The sequence below is a fragment of the Lonchura striata genome, chromosome 8 (assembly GCF_046129695.1).
Source record: "Lonchura striata isolate bLonStr1 chromosome 8, bLonStr1.mat, whole genome shotgun sequence".
Classification (NCBI taxonomy): domain Eukaryota; kingdom Metazoa; phylum Chordata; class Aves; order Passeriformes; family Estrildidae; genus Lonchura; species Lonchura striata.
The window spans coordinates 7372174-7399048 of NC_134610.1; the positions used below are offsets into that span (position 1 = coordinate 7372174).

General features: G+C 38.8%; 1 protein-coding gene across 1 annotated transcript in view; it reads left to right on the forward strand.

Moving 5' to 3' along the window:
* The window catches only part of NCKAP5 (NCK associated protein 5), a 220590-nt gene that overhangs the window by 76679 nt on the left and 117036 nt on the right, over positions 1-26875 (forward strand). The window contains exon 4 of the mRNA XM_077784917.1: positions 15614-15704. Coding sequence (XP_077641043.1) covers positions 15614-15704 — 91 coding nt within the window. The remainder of the gene's footprint in view (positions 1-15613; positions 15705-26875) is intronic.

The window sequence follows — 26875 nt, forward strand, 5'->3', positions numbered from 1 at the left end:
ATCAGTTTTGACATATGCCATGGGTGACAGAATTATTTTACACTGCCACAGGAAGGCATGTCATCTTATGCTGCTGAGCACAGGTACCTGCTGAAAAAAAGGGACAGAAAGGAACACCATTGGGTGAATTCCTACTATTCATATTACTAGGTTATATAAAAAGTCTTGTATACAAATGAGATTGGAAATTCTATTGAAAGGCCTTGGCTCAAAGGAGGATTTCATGCTTCTTTGGAGGATGGAACCGTTTCAGCAGTAGCTGAAAGAAGCATTTGCTTCTGGTGGTGCAGTGTTTAGAGAAGTCCATACAAGAGTGATTTGCTGTATTTTCTGTTTATTTTTTTAACAGGCAGTTTATATTCCCTGGCCATTGCAGTTTTGGTTGTGATTCACAGTGCTGTCCACATGTCAAATTTATCTTGCAGAAGTGAAGCACTACTGACCTTGTGTTTGTAGTTCATAAAACTTTAGCTATCAATCGTTTATATATGTGGCATTTTATCTCAATTTTATGCAACGTGTGGGCAGAAATATATAAATTTCATATGAGATGACATTCATTAGTATATATACTTGAGAGTTTTAATAAAGCATGAGTGTTGTAATTCAGTGTAATCTGTGCAGTCTGCATGGCTTGAAAACCTCAAGCAAAATTTTTCATCCCAAAGTAAACATGAATGAAAAAATAGACATCGATATATTTTTTCCCATGGTATTTTAAAAATAATTAGCAGTTGGAACTGGCTGTCCTCTAGCAAAGTTTAAGTTCAACTTCAATAACTGGAATAGATTGCAATTTTAAGAATATTTTTCCTGAAAATCAGGCTTGCAGATTTATAATATTTCACATTTATATATAACTAGTCATCCATATAGACTGGGTAATAATATTTTTTTTAAAACAGATTTTATGTATGGTTACCCATATGTACATTTGGACTCTGAAGGTAACCTGTTCATTTCTTCTGAAAAATGAAATATCTTTATGAATGTTAAAAAGTTAATTTTTTTTTCTTATATTTAAAATGCAAGTATTTTAAACCCACTACAACATTACATCATAAAATAGTCATTATATTAGATCCACACTGATTATAAATTTTCAAAGCCCAGTTCAGAAGTGCATGATACTTTTTTCTTCCAAACAATGATAGTTGGTGATTCTGTATTATTTTATTGGAGAATAATCGTATTTTAAATATTGGGATTACAGAGCAAAATTTAAACTAAACCAGGGAGTTGGTATTGAGTCTAAATAAAGGACTCAGATGTAAAACAATGCCTTTACATTATTGAAGAAAGTAGGAGGCTGAGTGTACTTGTTGTGCTTTGGTAACAAAGGACTGAACTGGGATGCTGGGTTTTGTTCTGACTAAATTATTAACCAGTCACTGACATCTGAAAGGAATCTTGAACCCTTCTGGCTGACTGACTGGGCAAGTTACCCACTTTTCCTGTGCCTTTAATTTTCACCAAAAATGAGAAAGTTTTAGGACCAAACAAAATGTAGGAAGTGCAAGTGATTTTGGATGTCATTTTTTTTTGGTTGTCCAACACTGAGGCTTCAGTACTGTCAGGTATTCAGGAAAATGAGATTTTTATATTCACAATTGAACACTGTTGTTTATTAAAGGCGTGTTTGTGCTGGAGTTACATTCTCTCTTCAGATTACTGTTAATACACAATCTCTTAGGTCGATTAACCATTTTTCAGCCCATAATGCTTACATTTAAATTCCTCCAGTTTGGATGTGTTTTGTTAATGTTTGTAAGCAGGTGCTTGGAACAACTCTCTTGACAACAGCAGCCTCTGATAAATAATAAATAATACTCAATAGCAAAATGAGTTGATTGCTTATGTTTTAAGCTAACAATAGCTTTTTTCTCTTGCTTTAATTTTTCATCAGTGAGAGCCTGAAAGACTTGTTCCCAAGTGAATTGAAAATCCAGAAGCTTTCCACTTGTTCAAAGAGTTGTGGATATAATCTATTAAAATCAAGATGTATTTGCTCAAATTCTAAGAGATTTGCCTTTAACAAACAGTGTTAGGAGTCAAACAGTGAAAGTGATCACCCCACCAGTTAAGGATTTGTCTCTCCTCCTCCCATAAGACTGTTTTTCATTTGGAGATGCATCAGTGTAAATATCAAAACAAAAAAGCCTGTGTGAAGAAGAACATGGCCTTTATTGTAAAATGAGTTACCATATTCCTTCAGCAATTCCAAATCTTGTTGGATTTATAATGTTTACATTTGCAAAGAGTAAGTTTGTTTTTTTAGCAGGTTTAGTTTGTGCCATTTGCAGCCAAGCAATTTCTCAGAACATGCTATATGTTTAGTTAGCTTCAGCAGTAAATTAGGGTTTGAGATCATGAAGATTAAGGAAATCTATTACACTTTATTGTAGTATTCTGAAATTACTTTGAAGTGAATCATTAGCAATGAGCTTAACAAAGGTATAAAAATACTGGGCTAATAAAAAGATTGTCAGCATCCTTATTTTATAAGAATGTTGAAATAAAAATGCTGTTTAGAACTCACTAATGCAGACAAATATGAACAGACAAAATAGAACAGACAAATATGGATAATTTGCAAATTGCTATTATAACAGTTATTTTAAAAATAAAGTGAATGTGGGTGATTTAATGTAATTCAGTTTCATTTTAGTTCAATTTTACACTCAATGCCAGCATTGGATGTTCTGCAAGATAACATTGCTTGCGTTTGTGTCAGGTAGGATTGTCTCTGTTGAAGGCAGATTGTCCCACTCTACAGCCACTGCTCTGGATGTGGCTTTTTGCAGGGATGGGATTTTAGTCCATTTGCTGTGTTCTTCCCTTTGCTGACATCTTATCTAAAGCCATGTAGGCTGGCAAGATGTGTTTCCCTGAGTGCAGCCCCCCTGAGGAGCTCTGACCCATCCTGGGTTTTGTTCTGTACAGAACCCGTCCTAGGTTCTGTACCCCTGCCCTCTCTGCCCACCTTGGCCTCTCCACGTCACATCTGCCTTCAAATCTTTTTTCTTAGAACTACAGAACATTGAAACCTGAGTGCATTATTATAATTGTGTCATAAAAGGCAGCTTAAATTCACAGAGCAAGCAGGAGTCTGAGGTGTCTCCTGTGCCCACAGGCTGGATTGCTTGAGTTCCAGCTTTTCCACCTGTCCAGCTATGGATATAAAAGGACCTGACAAACCTCCTTCTCCCATTGTGGGAATTCCCCTGCCATGCACAAGAGGTCCTGCCCTATGCAGCATCTTTGCCATGATGAGTCCTACCTTTCTGGAATGGTTCTTTCTGGAGAACAAATGGAATATTTCAAGCTTTGGTGCTGTGAGGTGCTGCTGTTCAGTGCTTGGCATTCATTCCCAACACGTCCAGCCCAGCCTCTCTTTCCTGTATCACTGTGACTTCTTTGTTGTTATTGCTCTTTTCCCCTCCTGGACATAGATGTCTAAATTGGTTTGCCAGATATCAGTCTCCAGCATGGTAATAGTGTGTTGTAAGATAATGATAGTTTTCTTTCAACTTTTTACAATATTTAATTAAGGATTCAAAGGGATCTTTTTCTTTGTGTTGATTCTTGCTTAGAGGGGAAAAGGAATCCCTCAGGGGAGTCACTAAATAATTTCTTAGCAAGGCAGGCTTGTGAGGCTTTGTTTCCACCAAGTTAGCTAGAATACAGCCTGTCTGTTCACTGAAGTCACAAAGGCCCTGGCTCTATGGAATGAACTGTTGAGTTCAGTGGAATGACTTGTGCTCAAAGTTAGGCAATTTTGCAATAATTCATGCTGGCATGGTTTGAAGCTGGTAGACACAGTAGTTTCTAGAGTCATCTAATTTTTCTGAATTTTTCTGACATAAACTCAGAATCTTGTAAAATGCTGAACCTCGTGTTTTACAGATATTTTTGAGGTTTTCGTAGTGGACTGCCATATCTGGTATCAGTTCTTGTATATCCAGGAAAAAGAGTGCTAATCTAGTTCTTAACGTAAGAATTTTATTTGCTGAGTTGGATTTTGAGGTATTTTAACATAAATGTGTTTATTCCTGAGGCAATTTTTGAGATAGCACAAATTGCATGGGTAAGGTGACAGTTTGTAATAAACTAGTGATGTTAATACTACATCTAATATTAATTTCTGTAGCTAGAAATATGTGTTAAATATGCTCTGTTTGCTGTTCCTTGGTTAAATTTTTGCCTACTGAATGTATCAGCCTTTTCTCTGCAGCAGAGCTGTTCCACTTAGCACATGTTCAAAAGGCTGAGGATTTGTCCCTTGAAATGGAAGTCCCTGAAACTTTCTATGGTTTTTATTCCAAGGGATGATGGAGTATGATCTGCATGAAAATTGATTAAAGTTGTATCTTCGTGGATCTGTTCTGAATACTGCTTGTGAGAGGTGAAAGTGCAGAAATGAAGCTCTTGTCTTTATAGAGCTGGATGGCAAAGATTTGCATTTCTCAAAGCTTTCAAGTTATGTCAGACCTTATCATGGAAGCAGCCTTCCTCTTCAGGGGAGAGGAGGGAGTTCATATTGAGGCTTTTTTTCTGATGAATCTTTGATTAGTGCTTCACTGGTATTTATAATCATCATAAAGCTGTTATGAAATAGAAACTGTTAACTCAATTTTCAGAGGGAAAATCTGAAATGAAGCCACAGAGGTATCCTATGACAGTGGGAAGTCTTGAAAAGAGGCTTCTTGAAGCATTGGCCGATGTTGGCTGATTAACTGCTGGATCTTCCTTTCTGAAGCAGATGAGTTGTGAGCTGATTTTGTTCTCTGCTTTAGATATTATGGAAAAAAAGAATCCTAAATAGTTATGCTAAATATTTTTACATTGGAAAAAATCCCTGTAGAAAACATTAATGAGCTTTTCAGTAAGTACTGCTTTTACAAATGACCTAACTTTTGTTTCATTATAGTCATGTTCTGTGAGAAGTAAACAGGGTAATGTTCAACTGGTGCATTATTTAGAGATTTTTGGTGTACATTTTGAAAGCTTCATACAGAGCTGTGCCCACAGGATTCCCATTAAACACAATGGGAGCCGTGTGGCTAAAATCCTGCAGAGCTGTTTGAAAATGGATCCCGTGCTGTGCTGAAGATAAATGATTAAAGAATGAGTGCTTGAGCGTGGAGGAGGGAGTCATGTTGTAATTCTCCACTTAGGGCTGCAGTTGGACTGAAAATCCTTCTCTAAGCCCTTCTTAAATGATCTGTTTCTCAAAAGAAATACCAATACAGTACAAATTGTTAAGCATCTGCACCTTAGAGGCGTCTAGACATCCTTTCACTTCTCTTTTCTTTACATTTAACTTTTTTTGTTACATTTTTCATTTTCTGTCTTCTTGCTTAAATTTTTCATACAGCTTTTTTTTTGTTCTCAAAGTTCTCTTACATCTTTTACTCTATGTTGTCTTTATTTCTGATCCTCGTGTCTCATATTGTTCTCTTCCTCTCAGTTCTCTCCTTTCTTTGTTCAAATGGGAGCAGGCAGTAGTGGAAGGACATCCAGGCAGCAAATATTTCTGTGCATTTCAGTGCAAATCCTGCATACGGAAACTTTCCCCTGCATTCACCCTGTTCATCTCCAGGATAATCCAGTTTAAAGAGAAGGGCTTCAGCAGTGTCAAATTTGGTGTTTTGAAGCTGTGTACTCCTTTTGTTACATCATCCAGTGGCTAGTGGCTGTGACAGAATACTGTGCTTGGAAAGATGTAGAATGCTTTATGGAACTTAGAGACATAAAACTGTCTCTACCTTCTTTGTTTATTTGTTTTAATGCAGCTTTTATTTTTTTCCTCTTGCATTTCATTTGTACCTTGATATTATTATTTTTCCCTTCTTTTTCTTATCTTCTTTTGCTTTGCACAGTCTTGCACACATACAGAAAGGGAGAACACGAAAATTATTAATGCCAAAATACATGTCCTGGATTTTTTGTGACCAGTTCACAATTAGTTTCGTGCAGCTCTTGCTTGTTGGTATCAAAGCTGATGGTGCTGTTTATGACACTACTGCAGCACTCTTGTGTGCACTGTCATGTATTTTTTATTGCCTCATTATCAACTGCTTGGTTGTAGAAAAGCTGTCAATATAATTTTAGAGAGGCTACCACTACCTAATGACACAGGTAATTAAGCCCTTGGAGACCATTATTCTGACCATATATTACTTGTTTAGGTTGTTTTGCTCTGCTGCTCTGGCTTGGAAATCTAAAGCCACAAGGCTTTCTTCCTGGCATCTGCCATGACCTGCTCTTGTGGGTGTTTTCTAACCATCTGAAAATTAGACTGTAAGAGTAATTATTTGTATATCTGAGGTTTCTCTAGTAGCAGATCTGTATTGCTGCTTACTGCATCTGTCCTGCAGAAGGATAAACTCTCTTTGAGCTGGGCACCAGTGGAATAGAAATTTGTGTTGTTCCAGGCAGTGCTGCAGGAGATCTACCTGGATGAAGGCATTCCTTATGCTCAGGAATGGATACTTGGCATTCACTGTCCTCACAGTCACTTTGGATCTACTTTGAGGCAAAACATGTTGGAAGCATTTTATTTATATATTTTTCATTCCATAACTTGGCAATTTGGAGAGTTTGTCGTTGAGGTGGTCCCAGTGATACAGAAGGGACACCAGGGCATCAGCTGCTCCTGAAGACACTTGATCACAGCTGGTCAGCCCAGAACTGCCTCATACCCTCTGTTTGGAATATGCTTGAAGATCCAAAGCAAGCTTTCTACTCAGGAGAAGAAAAGAAAGACATATTTTAGATATACTTATAGCAGCACATTATCCCCCTTGGAATTAAAGTATCATATCATTATTTGTAATGTAAACATCCCTGGGAGTATTCCTACACATTTCATCCAGCTTTGCTGATCTTATATTTAGAGGTTTTCAGGAAGTTACAGCTGATGTGAAAATCTCAATTTTTTACTTTCTTTATTGTAGTCTTTTTGAGCTGAAATTTGGAAAGACTGAAGTCCAAAAATTCCAAATAACTTATATTTATTAAGACTGCCTGTTGTCTCTTTGAAATTACTTTTAAGCAAATCTCATGGTTGGGAGCCAGAACATTGTTTCCTTGTTTCCTTGTGAACATCAGAGGTGACCCATTTTGGGGGGGGGGGTGGAAGTTTCCTCTCATAGCTGGGTCTTGGGTAGTTACCTGTGCAGAAGTTTGGGCCTTTGCAGTTGGCCATACAATGTCTGGAAGGGGCTGGAACTGTGAATTTGATACTTGATATAAAACATAGATTATTGAACCAAACTAGCAATGGTTTCTTGAATTTTTTGGTTTTTTTAGAGTCCCATTGACTCTGTTGGTAGTTAGTTTTTCAAAGTCCTTAAATTCACAAATAGCATTGTGACATAATGCAGAAATTTTTGCAGCTGTGTGAGGATGGACTTGGTATCACCTGTGACTCAGAATTGAACCAAGAGCATTTTAGTTTTGAGTGGCTGTGCAATGCTGTAAGTAACTTAAAACAATAATGGTTGGTCTGCATCAGGGTCCTGGTGTGCAAAATGGAATATGAGTATTTGGAGGAACTGGTAGATATATCTTTCCACCCAGCTAACCATTTGAAAATATGGAAAAACAAAGATTTGTTTAAAATGCAGAAAAAAAGAAAAAAGTAAACCGCTACCATAATTTGAAATTGGAAATATTTGCAGTCTGTACAGTTGCCTGTAATTTTTTCTGAAGCTTTTAGTTGTGACTATTTCTGGTGCCTCCAGCATGAATATCGTTTGAGCTTATGAACATATGTTTAAGATGACACAATAATTAACTTTCTGTGTGCGCCTCGTTCTATCCACTTATGGTTAATGAAAATATCTTCTGTCCTAAGTTCCCCAGTATGCTACTGGGGACCTGTAGGAGGGACAGCCCTTCCAGTTGAAAAATCCTTTCAATTGCTGGTGAGCAGCTTTTCTGCAAGGCTTAGTCTTGGACTGGATTTTGTTCCTCCATGCCTGTAACTTACAAAACCGTATACAGGGCTGGTGATGCAAGACACCCATGCAGTCCATATGGCATTTGTCTATCTGTCAACACAGAAATAAACATTACCACTGATTTCCATTGCTGTGCAGAAGCTTTTTGCTGTAGATAGAAGTTTGATGAGTGAAATCCATATGACTGAGAGAGACAATGGAAACACTTCCAACGTTTCCTGGCTCAGAGGGTAGTTAGAGCAGTTTCAGAGAAATGTCAGGCCTGCCACTGCGTGACAACAGAATTCAGACTTGTGTGGGAGCACTGATGTGCCAGTGCTGAGGTCTTTCAAAATCCTACTCTACTTATCTGGTATTTTAAGAATACCTTGAAAATTCCTACTGGGATCAGTGGCCAGTGGTTCAACACAGTAAAGGCTGTGTTCAGTCTTTCAGTTCTGTGTAATTTGGAGTGAGGGCATGCTCCAGGGGACAGAACCTGATTGGGTTGTCTGCTTTGGGGAAGGATCCTCCTCTACTTGTGTGACTGCAGCTCAAAGCCTGTTTCAGCCCAGCGTGGCCATGCAGTCGTTGCCTTCATCATGCACAGCGTACTTGTGGTGCTCCTCATCCTCAGAGCTGCCCTTTGGGCAGCAGCTCAAATATGCTTTGAGTGTGTTTTGGAAAGAGGGGTTTGCATGAGGATGTGAACAGAGCATGGCTTGTGCAGTTTGGATTTGCCACTAGCAAATGCCACAGGGCTGAACTGCCCTGGGCCTGGGGACAGGGTGGTGATGGTGCTGCAGGAGAAGGATTTGCCTGGATATTTCTGGATTGATAAGCACCTGTGCTGATGGATAGAAGGAATAAATATAAATGTGCATCTTGCTGCTACTGTTATGAAGGATATTATTACTTTATTTTCCAACTGAAATATTAAATGGGGATACTGAGCATTCTGCTTTGCCCAGCTCACTGCTATCAGGCTTGTACCAGTGCTGTATCCTAAAGAGAACTGAAAACCCCTTGGGGCTTAAAGCCCCAGCATTTCCCATCTGTCAGTTCTCTTTTAAAGTTTATCACATACGCATTTGCACTTCTCTCTCTCTTTTAAATCTATTTCCAATATCTAAATTCTTTGTGGGAGGTTGTGTTTGTCTCCTGGGTCCCAGCCCTTGAAGTCATGGGCTCACAGCTGAATGCAGGGGCTCCTCAGGAGGGGCACGGCAGAGCTGGGGTGGCATCCTGGGGACCACCATGGCTCACACACGAGACTCTCAGTGGGGCTGCAGGACACTGGAGAGGAGCCTGCAGATCAGGGGCAGAGCTGAGGAGAGCAGGCACCATGTCTGCTCCTAATGGGAACCCTGGAAACAGAGAGGAATAAGCAGCATCTGCAGCTGAGACAACCACTAATTTAATTGAAACCAGGTATAAGGGTAGAAGGAGAGACACTCCTGCAAGGATGCAGTGAACAGGAACTGCTGGTGATGAGATTTTTTTTTTTTTCTGTTACATCTTGTAAAGCCACTTTGATATTTTCCCTGTGTAACCTGATCCATTGCAAAGCTCTGAATGGAGTGATGAGGGAAGTGAGATGCAGGTAACCCCAAACCTGAACTTCAAAATTACTAACAAATAGGGAAACAGATTTATCTGGGATCTGAGAACAGCTCTTTGGTTGGATTATGAGATTGGAGAGGGAGCTGGGAAGCTTGGACAGAGGTACAGAGTTCTGTCACAATGCCCAAAGAGACAACCCAAGTGCAGCTGGTAAAAATACCAGCTGGTTCACAGGTGAACAGGGGCTAAAAGAGCTGAGAAACCAGAACCTGTTCCTTGGTCTGTGATCAGGTGGTAGGGAGGGCTGAGACAGCTCAAGGAGCTAAAACCCAGACCACATCTCCAGGAAATCTATAACTAAAAAGAAAAGTCAGGAGGCTTAAGTGGGAGAGAGACAGGAAGATTCACTATTTCACAGAAAAGAGCTGGAAAAAAATATCCTCCTGAGAATTTTAACTATACTGAAGTAACAAGCTGAAGATAGAGAAAGATCTGTTATTGATATTTTTCTCTAAGACTAAAAAATTACCCTGCACCTTGCATGACATGAGAAAGAAAAAGCTGAAATATAATGCTCAACAGCTGCAGTGGGATTCTGTAGAAACCTTTGGATACATCTCTGTAACACTAAATCAGAATCAAGCTGAAGGAATTCTTGTGACATACATTTGAAATAACCACCAAGTAGTGTCCCATCAGCTTGAGGATGATGAGAAGGGAAGGTGGTAGCACCTAGCAAAAGGTAGCTGCCAGCCTGTGGAAATCTGGAAGGAAGTAGGTCAGGGGAGAAGGGGATGAAGCTGTCATGGAGAGCTGCTCTGTGGGGATGGCTGAGCTGAGCCTGGGTTAGGAGAGTGTTTATTTGTGGCAGAGCTGGGAGAGGCACAGAGAAGTTTTTCTGACCATGACATTGCTGTGGGATGGCACAAAGGACGTGCCTGCCTGTGAAAGTGATGTGTGGGAGTCCAGGGCATCCCTCTGGCTGCCCTGGCAGCTCTGGGACCCTGGCAGGGGTCAGGAACCCCCCTGGACAGAGCCCCCAGAGACACTGTCTGTGATCTCTAGCCATGGAAAAGAGTTTTCAATCCTACAGGATGAATTACCAGCTCTGAGTGTTTGATATAAGTAATAATTAAGTGTGGCACGGGTGCAAAAGTAAAATTTTAGGATTCTAGATGAGGGGTCCAAAGGGGACAAGCTGGAGGAAATTGGGTGTGCCTTGTCCTTTTTCTCCTTCTTCATGCCCTCCATGTTTCACTGTGGTGTTGGCATTTTTCTGTTGGTTCAGGCTGGGGACACACTATCCAACGTAGGTGACAGATATTGGCACGTTCTTGTAAATGCAGCCCAGGGAGTTTCTGGTATTTAATGTTTGTAACATCCCACTGAGGGCAGAGCCCCACACGCTGCCCTGCAGGACAGAGCTGGGCAGGGCAGCAGAACATGTGAGAGATAAACAGAATAAACAACCTGGAAACCAGCACAGACCAATTATGGCTTCTGCTTTGGCAGCGGGGCAGAAAGACAGAGACTTTCTACAATCTCAGATCATCAATAGCACAGATTCTGAGAGTGATGGTCCTGAGAAAACTGGTAGGAAATTTAGGAGCTTGGCTGCTCAGTAGTGATGCATCAAGCTCAGCAGGCTCTGCCCAGCCTGGGCTGGTTGAAGCTGTGCTCTGGGAGTGGCACCAGCAGGGCCAGGCAGGAGGGGGAGGCAGCAGAGCTGTGAGAACCACAGCACTGAGAAGCATTAAAAGCCAGTCTCCACAAAAATCCAGAGGAAGTTTCCTCTTGCAGCCTTGGACACGTGAGCACCTGTGTGCTGTGGGCTGCTCCCTGGGCAGGGAATGATGTTTCCTCCTTTCCACAGGTTCCTCTCTCTCCCTTGGCCAGAAACACAGTCAGGAAAAAAACCCCAACAAATTACTGCCCATTGCAATTGGATTCATTTCCTGGTAGTCTCTCAACAGCACAGGACAAATTGGATATTTTCAGTGTAGGAATGATTTTGGTTCAGGAGGAACAGCAGCAAGAACCTATGGATCATAAATTCAAGTCCTCAGCCCTTGACATGTGTGTAATTAATTCCCTAAATGAATCATTTATGGCTTAAAAGTGTTTGTATTTCTCGTCCTGTTACTCTACTTAGTAGGCTGGTTCAGAGTGTCACTTTTTCAATTATTAAAAACATCCTAATTCCAGCCTAAATGTATTCCTAACCACAAAATATAACTTATTTTTTCAATCATCTGCTTTAGGTTGATGTTTTCTTTCACACTTTACCATTTTCTCACTGATTCTCTTGTGTAAGTCATACCTGGCCACTTAAACCTTTGGTCTCTTAAGTTTAGCAAGATGTTTAGTCTCTTCTTGTGGCGCAGACTGTCATTTCAAGAGCTTCAGAACAGTCCCTTTTGTGGAATCCTCTCTGGATAAGCCACTCTTGAACACTTGTGGTTGTAATTGTAAATATCTTCCACATGGAATCTTGACAGTGCTTTCCACAGTAGCATGAATATTTTATGTTATTTAAATTCTTATATTTCAAGAACAGATTCTGGTTTCTGAATGCCTCATTTGTTCTTCGTTTTTGTGCTTTGAGAAATTTATCCTTAGGTTAAGTCTGGTGGAGATCTGTTCCCCTAAATAACATTTTGTTAGGAAACTTAAGGAGATTGTGTTGAACATGGTTTTCTTTTATTTTCCACTTAACCCCCCCCCCCTAATTTATTAAAAAATAGAAGCTGAAAGGAACACACTTGAGTTTTAAGAAAATGACAATTTTTCCATTCAAATGACAGATGTAACAGAAAATTTAATGGCACTATGCGAGATGCTTCAGATGAATAGAGAGTAAATAAAATACAAAGGAAAGGGGAAAATAAATGTTCTTAAATAGTGCTTGAAGAATGTAGACTCAGAAGTGATGAGCTTTAGAAACTGATTTTTCAGATTTTAACAGTTTGCTAGTTACATAAGATACAGAGAATCCTTGGCAAAGCAGTCCAGCAATAAGGCAAAATACACATGTGGGGATAACTATCCTAAAAATAATCTGGAAGTGCTGGATGTTGGATTGGGTCCAGCTGAGATATTAGAATCAAAACCAAGAGCAAATAACCTTTTGTGATTACCAGAAGGGGGAAAAATATAGGTCAATGTGTAGAAATAGCCTTTCATAAACCTCATGATTTTTCTGCTTCACTTCCAAAATTTTCATACCCTTTGGTGGCCTTGTTCAGGGAGCAAAACATGGGATTCTAAGCTAAATTTATAGAGGCTTCATTATTTTTGCATTCTGTAAATAGGATTTGTAGTAAATTGCTCTGGCATGTGTTGTCACTGAGGAGAGTTTTATTGATCATGAGATAACAATAGCTTTTCAATTAAGGTGCCATTAATTCATGCATCAGAAACTCTCATTCGTATGAAACAAATCTCGATTATCCTCCTGTACCATATTTGGTCCTAAAAATGGACAACTGGGATGTGAGTGAAGCAGCAGCAGCTCCCAAACTGCAGGAGCACTGGCCATCAGAGCTTTGCAGTGAATTTGACTGCAGGCATAATTCACCTCCCTCTTTGTCTAAACCTAATTTTCTCTTCTTTTTCAGATATTCCATGGCTACTCAAAGCTTGTAATATCCTCCCAGGGCTGGTTTGATAGTGGTGTGACCCCACAGTCTGTTATGTTTGTGGTTCAACTCAATGGCTGTAAGCTGTTACAGACTTTTATAGTAGCTGCAAACAGTAAAACCACGGGAGTTTCAATTGTCTTTAACTGAGCTCTTGGTCATGTTGCAAATATTACCCTATTGCTTAGAAATCTGGGTGCTGATGGAACCTGTTTCTGATTGCCACAAGAAGCTGAGTGCTCATCTGTCCCTATAAGGCTGTTCAACAAGGCAGGCCTGTGGTCCAAACTAGATTATCTGAGTTTGACTGAAGATTAAAGAACCTATTGAATTTAAGAATTCATAATTTTCCTGAGCTAGTTTAAGTGATCATAGTAATATGCAACTAGACTTTATTTTCATTAGTACTCTTAGGTCTAAATTGAAAAACTGTGTTTTAGTGCTGGTTGATTCTATCCTTACTCCCATTTTTGTTTGTTTATTAATTCAGAAGAATGTTGTGGAAGACAGGCACTGGAACTGCATTTGCATAGATAAACACAATAATTAAGAATGCTATTACACCATTAATTTAAAAATGAAATGGTGGGCATGTTAAGAAATTAAATCTTTCCTTGAGGACTGCACAGGAATTTATGGTGTGAACCAAAATGATTTGTTCTTTCATGTAAAAGGCATCTGATTGAGGTCAGCCTATGAGCAGAAATGGCTCCAATCTGCAACTGAAAAACTGTACCACTGTCTGCACTAGAGATTAGAGCTGGCTTGATTTTATGCACATTTGGTCAACAGATGGTCAGACTATTCTGTGGGCATTCTGGCAGTGTAGAAGTCTGCACATCAATGACAAAAAACCATCACAGGAATAAGTAGAATGTCAGTGTTCATCTGAGCAGAATGAGCACCCAGTGTCAGCTTCTTGAAAAGTAGTGTAGTGGGCTGACTTGAGAAAACCTGGAATAACATCACATTGTTGCTTAATTAGCCAATGCCATCCATTCTGATGAGACTGAAAGAACAGAAAGAGTATGAGGCCCTTATAAAAGATAATGCTATTGGCCTTTGGCCAGAGCAGTTAGCTAATGTTTTCTGTCTCACTGCATTGTTACCTTAGAAATAAACAAATATAAAAAAGATATGCTGTGACTAATTCTTCTGCTCAATTTCATTTGGAAAGAGTACTACACAAAAGTCATGTTTCTCTAAACACAGTAGAAATAAACAACAGCAGGCAGTTCCTGGTCTGATATGCCCAGGAAAACTGGCAGCATCTTCAAGGTCACTGTTTTAATATACAGTGTATCTGGCAGTATGATTTAAGGTATTCCTTTCTCTCTCCTGCTTTTGCATCACCCTTACGCCTGTGCCACAGCAGTTTTTCCCTTCTCCAGCCCCTGTTCCATCTGGGCTGTTTTTCCAACTATCTCAAGGGACTGAGACTGCTTGAAAGGAAAAGAACAGAAAATATGAAAGGGAGAGAGAAAAACTCTTGGAACAGGGCTGAAGGAGAGGCTGTGCAGGGGTGAGAGTCTGTGTGGGACTTTGGGAGTGGGGAGAAGTGTGAGGACCTTTGGCTGGAATTTTCACCATTTTTTTATTGTGAAACCCAGTGTCTTGTTGTTGTGTTCATCACTGCTCCTCTGGTTTTGATCCTTTTCCTCCTCTTACCCATAGCTGAAACCAGCCCTACTGTTTGTGGTCAGACTTGGTGACATCTCCTAAGCCCATGGGATTTAAGTTCTGATCCACCTTGAAAGGGACCAGTGTTTCATAGGTGGCTTCCCTTTTTCCTGTTGTGGGAAGTAGAGGAGCTCCTTGTGAGCAGGGTTGGTGTTATTCCAGTTCTTGATAAACGTGTGTACATCAAAGATGACTTTTGATGCTGCCTATGAACAACATCTAAACCAGAAGTGCAAACCTTCCTCTTTTACCTGATGGAGCTGAGATGGAGGTACCAGACTGGAGCCTGCACTGAATTTTTACACCTGTTTGAAGGGCAGGGAAGGCTGAAGGTGTTCAGCAGCTGTGCCCCTGTGGAGCCAGGCAGTGGCACAGTGGTGGCAGTGATGCCATGGGCAGCCTGAGCTGACAGACCCCACTGCTGGCTCAGAACGCAGCTGTGTGTGGGGTTTTTCATCTGACTGCTCCTAAGTGGCAATGATCTTATTGTGGTGCTGTTTGCACTGTTAACAAGGTGCACACATCTGTTTTTAGTTTAGTAACAGAGCTCGGGTAGGATTTAAACAATACAAGTAATTACTGTGCATATTCAAAAGATAAAAGAGTGGCCTTAATGTGTTATTCATAACATGAAGCATGAGAACATTATAAGGCTAGGATTGTCTTTAAATATTAATTTCATGGTAGCCATGGATGCATTAGGCTCTTGTAAAGAACAAAAACACTGAATGCAACTCTTAAATTTTTTCCATGCAGTTGACTTTTATAATTATTTTTATTCTCTAGAATGGAGGAGACAGTGAGAAATCTGCTACAGAGCCAAGGATCCCCAGGCCAGCACGGAGAAGGAACTGTCAATATCATGAAGGTCTATCAGGTATTAGTGAATTATTACCTGTTTTTATTGTGATAGAAAAGTTATTTAAAAGAAAAATCCCACTACTGAGACAAATGTGTGTGGCATCATTTCCTCTATTTGTTGATTAATTATGAATACTTGTAAGGGGTAGTTGGTTCAACCTGCATTTTCCCAGGTGTTCTCTCAGCAGAGTTTAATGTTTTTCACTTTTATTGTCCTTGTGTTATCTGCTGTTGTTGCTCCTCATAGTTCACAGAGGACAAAGACACTAGTTTTGAAGCCTTTATTAAAGCACTTAATATTTTAAGTCATATGTTCCAGCATCTCTAGTAAACATAGGTGTTTTTGACAACGTAAACCTTCAGATTGTGATGGATAATTTTACCACTCCTGTTCTTATTGGGTGTGAGGATCCCTATAAAGCTTCACAGTTTCATATTCCTGCTTGTGGCAGGTGCATTTTATCACCCTCACTAGGGGTAGAGACAGAATGTCTCAGGACAGAATTTAGGAGAGAAAGATTTTAGAGGTTTTTCAAAGTGAAGCAGGTCTGTTTGTAAGACAGAAGAGTTTTACATTTTCCTAACAAACTTTTGCATTCTGGAAACAGTGAACCTAAGGTGGTGGAAAACCTTTTAATTTAAGAGTCTGGAAACCAGAGTGACCTACATTTCAGCTAATCAAATATCAGGCTCATGAATTCTTAAAAATATCACTTAATTAAGTCAGTCCTGTGCTGTATATTTTTAAGCAGAATAAGAATTCTTATAAAATACTGAAATAATATATTACTATACCAGGTAGTGATCCAGCAGATAAGACACTTTTCAAAAGTTTTAGTTATATTAGTTCATTCTTGCAGCTGATGGATCAAAACTACAGCAGTATAGCTAAACAAAAAATGTATATTAAAGAGTATTTATCACTGTAATTAAATTTTCTTTTTAAGCTTGGGTTGAAGAGAAAGGAATCTTTTAGTTTAACCTTCAATATAATCAAATTTTCTTGTTAAAATGATAGCCTGTAAAATTTAATTTCAGGACAAATTAAATTTTTTTGTTGAAGCTATAATAGAACATAGTACTTTTAGATACTGTTGACAAAGGCATCTCTATTTTATGCACTATCTTTTTGGAGTGCAAAACTGAAACAGTTCCCTTCTCTTATTTCTTTATGGGTTTAAATCCATACATCCTGCTCACTCCTGTCACCACACAGTGATTGTTCTGAAGTGGGCTTGATGTCAGTCTCTCCTTAAGGTGGGTTACTTGTCTGCCTCTGTCTATTCATAACAGACATCTGGGATGATTTCATTATCTGCTTTTCTCTGTGCTGTCTTACTGTGGAAACCCCAGTAAGGTGATACCACAATTAGGTTTCAGCTTCTCTGCGTTTTATTTTTGAACTCTCAAGAAAAAAAGAAAAAAAAAAAAAAGCTGCAGTTTTGTTTCATAGAACTGAAGGTTTGGGGGTTCTTTATTTTTCTTTTGGGAACAAAACTGGGAAAAAAAATAGCTATGTGGTCTTTGAAATTTGAGATTTTGTGTGCTGCTTTCCTAGAGGGGAGATAAACCAGTCATTCCAATTTTGGTGCTTGTATATTTCTGTATAGTTTTTTCACTATCTTTACTTGTTTCATAATTTTTGGAAAAAAAAAAAATTGTGTATGGTCTTGGGTTTTCTTCTTCTTCTGGGCCACACTGATAGAAGTACTCACTGTCTCCAGCCAGGCAGGAGAGTGGGCACTGTGGTGTGCTTTGTGTGAAATCACCTGGGTTTATTTTCTGACCAAAAGAACAAGGCAGTTGTGCCCAGATACAAGAACAGTTCTTCTTTTCCTTCAGCTCCAGAAAACAGCCCTCTCCACTCAGCTAATGGAGCCCTTCCCTTCCTTTTGGACTCAGTTGTGTTTGAATTTGATGGGTGCTACTCCGGGCAAATTCCTCAAACTGGAGCTTTGCTTTTTTTCAGAGTGAAGCTGTTTCTGTCCCAGGGCTTTCAAACACCCATATATCTGTGTCTCTGGGATTATTTTAATGCATAACAGCTTCCTTCCCTTCCTGTTCTCTTCTTGTTCCTGGCAGCATTTTCACTCATGATATCTCTTAGCTTGTTTTTTAGCCATTTCCATTTCTTGAATATTGCTAGTATGCAATCTTCTTTGCTTATGGATTTCTTCTGCAAATCCATGACTCAGAAGCAATGGGTTCTCCTCTCCTGGAGGAACAGCTAGGCTGCTGCATCATACACCAGTCTGTGGCTGGTAAAACAGGTCAGAAACAGAACATTTGTATTGTGTTGTGAAGGTTGTGGGTTTTTTTTTTTCTGAATGTCGTTTTGAGTCATCCACCCTCATATCCCTTTTGTTCACTTTTATGAAAAACGTGGACAGATGGCTTTTTTCCCAAGGAATGGCTGCATTCTCATGCCCTGGGGTGGCTCCCTGCCATGGAGGTCAGCTGTGGGCTCACTGGGTGTGTGCTTCTCACAGCCACACAGTGGAACTGGGCAGTGACCACGAGTCCCAGCCACAGCTCGTACCCAAAAGGCTCCTCAAAACAGGTATTGGGCAAAGAATCTCTGCTCTGAAATGTTTACAAAGCATTTTAACATTGAGAAACACGTCAATGAAGCTTTCTATCAATCATTACTATGTTACTGAAACCAGCTGTGTGGAAATCATGGACACACATACCATTTAAACCAATAATGAATCTTGAATAAGTGCTGTGTCCAAATTCAGCAAGATGCATCAATATTGCAACAAAGTCATTTCATTTGTATTCCTCCAAATGTACTCAGGCAGTTTTTTGATATATTTATGAGCATAATTCACAAATAGGAATAGAACCTGAAATGTAAAACCGAGGTAATGTTGCTTAAAAACACCAAATGTAAAACCCAGGTAATGTTCCTTAAAATCACTGATGTATTCAGGTTTTGGGGAACATGATAACTCTATTATCAACATGTATTTGTAAGGAAGTATAAATGAAATTTTCTATGTTATATTCATATGCATAAAGAAACCTTATTGAATGTATAACTAGTAACAATGTTCTGAAAGCCATCCCCTACAGTCAGCTACCTTATGGAACAGATCCTGAACCTCACATTTTATCTGTGATTAGTGTGATCTGATCAAAACTGTATGATCAGTTGGTTCAGTGGAGTAAGGAATTTTAGTTCACAACTCTGTTTCTTAACAAATGGGGAAAAATGAGGTGATTTCCAGTGTCACTTATCAACATATTTCCCATATTCTCTGACACAGGGGTGACTTAGTTTTAGTGTTTGAAATTTGTTGAAGTAAATATCTGAATATCATAAAAGATAATTCTGCACAATAAATGGTTTTGATCTGTTGAATATTGTTTATATAAATTTTTTAAACAAATGTAATGATTGCTCTGGAATGTATGAAATTTGAGTTCTTATTATAATACCAATATGCCTGACTCCAGAATAAATATTCTTCCTAATGAACTTTAAATGTTGCATAGTGCTAATAATATAATAACAATAAGAAGGTGGAACATGCAGTGTTATTGCAATATTTTGTTAGATCTTGCCAGTATTCTTACTTAAAGCAAAATACTCTCTTTCTATAGAGCTAGGTGCCTATGGGATTTCAATTTGCTGGACTTAAAGATCACTTATGTGGTTTCTTTTGGGTAAATGAATTAAGAAGCAGGATTGTAAATAAAATTCTCCTTTATTATCATTTTACATAATAATAAAGAAAAAATTATAATGAATGTTTGCATAAATATAGACAAGAATAAATGTTATTTGAATAGCCTTAACCATCATATTTCTTACTTTAAATTTTATTTGACTAAAAGACTCCACTCTATATTAGCTTTATGGTGTTTCCAAGAGACGTTGACCACCTAAAAATAAGATAATGAAAGGCCAAGCCAATAGCTCATGTATTCCCCAGAAATAACTGTGTGCAGTTCTTGAAGCCCAGACTTTAAAGGCATCTCCCTACAGACTTTCCTTCCTGAGTTTGCCCTTGAGATTTGGATATCAAAAAACTTTCCTGTTTGATCACAATGCTGGATACTCTGAGTCTTCCCTGGTTACAGATCACTTAAAGACTTCAAGGGGTTTTTAACTCATTTTGACTTTATGTCAGTGTGCAGTGATTGAAATAGATGAGGAAGAAAATTTGTTTTAAGTTCACAATTTAATATCGTTCTGAAATTGCCCATGTGACACTAAAGCTCAGGACAAACATGGTACAGTCATATAGGGGAGGTAAGAACATACACAAGTGATAAAGGCACATTTCAGGTGGCATTGTTGGCCACATCAACCCCATTTTTTGTCTGCATGCTTTTGTGTTACTCAAATGTGGAGCAGTTGTTGTGGCTGTCACTTCTAATTTGTACAGCCGTTGGTGTCAACAGCTCTTTCATGAGAGGAAAAACTGTAACCATTGGCAATATAATTTTATCTTAACAAAACTATACAAGCTTATTGTTCAAGCAATTGATATGTAACATTTTATAGATGGGCCATGGCCATGAATTGGAAAAAAGGCACTAGTTGAATTCCCTAGCTGAAATCCACATAGGATTTTTAATGAACTTCTATTGCAGAAAGAGGATATATATCCTTAAACATCTGTCTCTGGAGTGGAAGCGCCCACAGGGGACTGCATGTGCTAAGCCTCCTAAACTACTAAAGAGTACATTACTAGGCAAATATTAGCAGATTTGTGTCTCACAGAGAAGGGCAGAGAGGAGCCATCCTCACTCTTGGGAGCTCCACTGGAAATGGTGGGATGTCAAGGACACAAGCACTTGCTGTTGGACTGCTGAAAAATCCAGGGCTAGCCTTTTCTGGATTTCCACCACTATGCAATGATTTTGATAAATATTTCACAAAATTAGGTTGGATTCTCTACCCCCAAAAGAGGGTGATTGTTATTCTGAGATGCTGTTCAAAATTTCATTTTTTTTGCAAAGAGTTTTCCCTTTTTGGTTGTTTGTGATACCAAGGCACAGCAGTGGAGTTGTGTTTAACACAGCAAAATCTCATAAGTGAAATGTGCCATTTGTGTTCATGTTTACCAGAAAACAGTGTTCTTTCCTTCCCAGAATCATGGAGTCACATTTTTTGTTGGAAGGGACCTTAAAGATCATGTTAATCCACCCCCCTGCCATAGGAAGAGAAACCTTCCACTAGACAGGTCACCCCAAAGCCTGTCCAAGCTGGCCCTGGCTACATCTAAAAACAAAGCACTACTAAACTAAAGAGAAAGCAAAGCAAGGATGTCCTGAATTTACAAAAGGGTTATCCACATATTTGATTATATCCCATCACCCACAGTTTTTGCCTGATTCTGACCATCTTTCTTTCCATCAGGGGTTGAGAATGCAATGCCAGTCCTTGGAGTACCAATTTTGGTGAAGGATAGATGAGGTCTCCAGATAGAAATCCACATTTTCACAGTGTAGAGGTGCCATTACACCAGCACTTTAATCCATCACACATCCTCTAGAAGCCTACAGCAGCAAGAGGCCAAGACTGACTGATTTGATGGTCTTATATTGTATTTACTGACTATAATTCTAGTTTACATTTTCCTCTTTTATACGGTGTTTCTGTCTTTAGCTGTATCTTTCTTCTGGTTCTATGAGAATGAATCCACAAAAGTCACCCATTGCCTGAACATGAATGTTTCACTTTCCCCAAATGAAAGAATTTATACATGATGAAGTGGATTGCTCTTTTCCTACTTCCCCTTGTCCATAAAACTCAGTGTTCATTCTGCATTTTGATGTTACTTCCTTGATGTTTTCCAGCCAGCAGAAAGCAGTGCTAGTTGTTAAATTTTTAGAAGTTTAAAAAATGTAAAATTTTGATTAATTAAAAAAATCCAAAATTTTGCTTATTTTATAAGGCAAAAAAAAAAAGGGAGAGGATGCTGAATTCACACTCATTCTGTCTTTGAAAATTATTTTAACTAATACATTCACTTAGCAGTACACCAGTAAATTTATTTTGGAAAGTGTTCTTCTGATCAGGAAAAGTTAAAATAATCTGAATTACAATAACATATTTGAAAAGTTAAGTTTTGATCTAATCTGGAATGATTGTTCCTACATCTTATTTTTGCACAAAGATGAATTCTGATTTTCTTTCAGAAGTTTTCCTGACAAGGATGGGAGACATAAAACTGTTCCCTGGCACTTACAAAAAAATTACCTGGTAATGGAATAATATTCAAGGTTTTTTTCTTTCTAATCCCACTGGTAACTTCTTAGGTCAGCTTCAGCAATTGTGCTTATGGTGGGAACTAGTCAGTTAATACACTGATCTCATTCCACAATACTATGGAAGGAAAATTGGCTTATTTCTAGCAACTTAAATCCAGAGTCCTTTTTTTTTTTTCTTTTTTTCCTGAATTGCTGTTACATAAAATTTACTGAATTTGAATTTCAGAATAGTTTGGCTTATTTCTACTTCAGTCAGGGGAAGGTATTTTAATACTGTAGCTTTTGTCAAGTGTAGTTACTGTAATACCTACAAACCCCTTCAAAAAAGTTTAAATGCTGCCTACAGGTTTCCTGGAAGGAAAGATTATTACTTGAAGTATGGTACTATAATGAACCAATTTCTAATAGAATATCTGCCTGAAAAATCACACTGAATATTATTTATTCTCCTATTACCTTATCTAGATATATGAAGGAGCAGCTTCTTAGAAAGGGTATTTTTTTCCTGCTGGTAACTTTGCTAATCAGTGTGACTGAAGGTTTTTATTTTGAGAAGGAAGCAGGAGCAGAGGAGCTCCTGGACACTGCCCTGCCCCTGCTGTGCCTGAAACCAGGATGGCAGAAGGGTCGGTGCTGATCCCTGCTCTGACAGTGCCAGAGTGGCTGTTGGTAATGGGAATATCCATCCACTGAGGACAGGAGCTGGCATTGGGACCTGGGACAAGAAATTCCATCTCCTCCTGCTGGTCTGAGGAGTACACTCCATCCTCAAGTGCACCCTGAAGGTTTTCTGCTCTTACTCTCCTTTCCAATCTGAACTTTTTCAAAAGAAATATGTTCTTGATGCACGCAGCGGCCAATAAAAGCATCATTGGGAAATTTATTAATGCTGCTGCAGAGCTGTTCAGCAGGGATGATAACTTGTACTGGTGGGGAGTGTTCTGAGTGGAGAATAATGTGGAGAACATTTAGATTGATGCACGGGTGGAGGGAGGCACCTATCAGAAACATAAAGTATGAACTTGCTCCTCTTATCCATCACAAGTGTTTAATCTAGGGAACGCTGCTGCTTGCTCTGCTCACTTTGTAAGTGAAATCCAGAGATGAAAAAGAAGAATCCAATATGTTTTTCTGACAAGGGTAATGTTAAATCATGAACAATTTGGGATGTTTCTGTAAACTTTTGTGATACGTTGCATTCCTTTGTTTTCCTTCAATTTTGGTCAGCTTGTTCTGAACAAAAGCTGTTAGCTAAACAAAAATGTATTATTATTACACTTACTGATGTGCTGTCTAAGGAAAGCTATATTTTAGTCTCTCCTTCCACTGGGAGAAAAGAAAGCAAGAGAAAACAGCTGAACACAGATAAAAGCAAGGAAGGTAAAGCAGAAGTCATATTTGTAGCCTTATACTCAAAGATAATGTCAATTGTATATAATTTTAGTTGCATTTAATTTTTTTCTCATATTGTAACGTTTGCTCAGTTATGATTTGGTTTGTGTTTTTTTCAGGCCTTGGTTATTGTGTTTAATTGGATGCCCATTAGGAAATAAAGAAATTTTTTTTTTTCAAGTTGCATATGGAAAGAAAGTATTCAGATGACAGATATCTCTGGTTACTCCTATACTTAGAGTCCTGCAGGACACACTTACTTCACCTTAGACTTAACAGATGTGTCTTTTACACACCTCAGGTTTTGCTAAACAAAATTGGTTATACAGCATATCAGAAGATACTGTGAATTTTCAAATGGTATATTTAGGAAAAAGAGAAAGAGTTGGGGAGAAAGAGGAACAAGGTGACACTGGAAAACAAATTTAAACTTGTTGGAATGTTAAGTCTGTAGTGCTTGGAGCGATTTCTGCCTTTTTTCAGCCTATGCAGTCTGACAGCTATTTGTGCATTGCTTTAGGCTGCTTTTTTAATGAAAGTACAAATAAACCCTCATCTACAGCTTTTATCTTCATCAACAGTCTAGAAAATCTTATTTTATAGTGCTCACAGTGAATAGTGGTGAACACTAGGAGGTCTGCACTGGGAGCAGTGCTGAAAAGACATCATCTAAGAATGCATCAAGACTGTAGAATGGTCTTGCAAGAAAAAGCATTCACAATTTATAAATACAGTGCTGTGGTTTGACTGCAGCTGGCAACCAAGCCCCACACCCCACTCCAGCAGGATGTGGAGAAGAAAACTGGGAGGGTAAAAGTGAGAGACAGCTCATATATCTGCATGAAAAATCATGCTGAATATTATTATTCTCCTATTACCTTATCTAGATAGATGAAGAAGGAACAGCTTCTTACAAAGGTTCTTTTTTCCTGCTGGTAACTTTGCTAATCAGTGTGACTGGAGCTTTTCATTTTGAGGAGGAACCAGGAACACAGGAGCTCCCTGCCACTGCTCATGGGTTGAGAAAATCATAGTTTAATAATGGAAATGTTAAAACAACAACAAATTGTAATGGAAAGAAAAATAACATAGAGGAATAAACCCCAAGAAAGAGAAGTGATGCAAATGTAAACAAGTGCTCACTCCCCACTGCCTGATGTCCAGCAGTCCCTGAGCAGTGGTCCCTGGCCAGCCTTCCCCTCTTTATTGCTGCAGGATGCCAGATGCTCGGGGACATCCCTGGGGTCACTTGGGGTCAGCTGTCCCTGCTGTGTCCCCCCCAGCTCCCGGGGCTCCCCCAGCCCCTCGCTGATGGGGTGAGGAGCACCAGAGCCCTTGGCTCCATGTAGGCACTGCTCAGCAGTAATGAGATCTCTTGGTGTTGTCAACACTGTTTGCAGCACAAATCCAAAACACATAGCAGCTCCTGTGAGAAAAAAGAGCTGTACCCCAGCCAAAAGCAGTGCAAACATAAAACAATTCTGTGTATGGATCTGGAAACTGCAGTTTGGGTTGGGAGGGAGAGTCTTGGTTGTAGGAAGAGTGCTAGAGTGTAGTGTGGTGTACTCATATCACCACATTCAGTCACTGAAAGATAAGTATTCAGTAAATATCTTATTTAGAAGGTCATGTGGAAGCACACCACAGAAAGCACTAAAGTGTTTTGAGGTGTTGAGTTTTCAGCATAGTTTGGGTTCCACATAGACTGGATTCTTGGATGCCTGTTACAACTGCCTCTCTAAAGAACAATTAATAACTACATTGTGAATATTTTATATTTTTTTTCCTCAGTTAAGTGGTTATGAGCAATTATAAACGCTGTTTAATTATGTGTCCTACATTTATTTTATTCTTGGTCGATTAATGTGTGATTAAAGTGTGGTTTTGCAAAATTGCAGGCACGACTCTCAGAAGAATTTGAATTTGCTACCATTGTAAAGCCTTTCTCTGTAATAAATTTCAGAGTTGAGGAATTAAAAGGAATTCAGAAGAGATGATCCCACTCAGGCATCACAATCTGACACCCAAAATGGAAATAGAGATCTTTTGTATCTGAGGGATCCTTACTGCATTGCATCTGAAAAACTTCTCTGAAGGACCAGTGCTTATCACATGAAAATGATCTTTAGCTTCTACAAGCAAAGATGTCATTTCTAATTATTACTTATCACTTTCCAGACAAGCAATTCTGTCATCCAACACTCACTGGAAAAATCAGCATTTCAAAGATGTTGATCTTTTTTAATTCTTGTTTGGTTCAATCAGATTTTTGTCAACGTGTGCTTGTGAAAGAGTGCTCATTTATAATCAGTGCTATAGATCCCAGATCCAGTTACATTTATTAGTATTAGTATTAGATTAAGCTATCTTATATTATTATAGCCACTTGTCCAGTGCCTAATCATAGTTTTTACTGTAAAAAAGAAATTCTAGAATAATCTTTGACAGCTACTTCTTTTTTTTGTCTTTGTGTCTTCTGATGTGTACTCTTCTTGGTTTGAGATTTTATAGCTTCAAATTGAAATATTTTTAAGTGCTCTCTCTTTTTTTTTCCTTTCCTTTTCCATGTCTGTATGTGTGTACTGTTATTCCTAGAAAGCATCTTAGAAAGAAGAAAGGGCTGAGGGTGTTACCAATAAAACTTCTAAAGTGACATAATTTCTGAAATAATAGTTAAGAAATAGCTGGCTAAGTATCCCTTTGACACTTTTCTTTTCCTTGAAAAGGTGACAGTTCTCAGAGGAAAGACATCCCAATGACTGATTGTTAGGGTTGGGAGCCTTTAGCCTTTCTTGGGATGAAGAAAGAGGTAATTTCTGAAATAGGCAGTTTGTTCTCTTATCTTTTGAAAGCTTCTCTATGATCTTTTCTATCACTGTAGTTACTCCCTGTTTATCAACAGTGAAAACACTTTCTTGTTCAATATTCTGAAAGGTAGATGGAAGGGAGAAGAGAGAAAATTGGCTTTACATTCCACAGGTTCCAGTAAATTATCATTTGCAATTTCAGGTGGATTTCCTGCTGCCTTAATTTATTGTTCTTACTTTATTTATTAGTGGAAAGAGGGAATATTATACTGCTCTTCCTTAGTGCAGCTAACTGAAATCCAGCTTTCTGATGAGTCTCAGTCAGGGCACTGTGTTGTGCAGCTTCATAGATCAATGTCTTTAGTGATTTATATCCTTCATTGATCCTGGGTGCAGGGACTGTTTCCATCCCTTGTTTTCCACTGGCCACGGGGCCCACGGTGTTTCAGCAGAGGGTTCATCAGCACTGGACTGCTTGTTTCATTTATGGAGCAAACTGAATACTGAAAATGGTCAGGGCAGGATGTCATTTATGATTTGCAAAATACTCTTGGTTTCAGAAGAGCAATGACAGTTTAAACCAGCCTGAGAAGCTTCCACAATGTGGAACTCAATTGTAAGTTTCTCATTAATTTCTGTAGGAAAGGGTCTACAGCAATCAGCATAATTCTAGTTTCAGTAAGATTTCAATCTTTAATATTTTTATTTTCTCTTTGTTAACACAGAGCATTAGAGAAGTAGATGAGCCTTTACTGCAGAA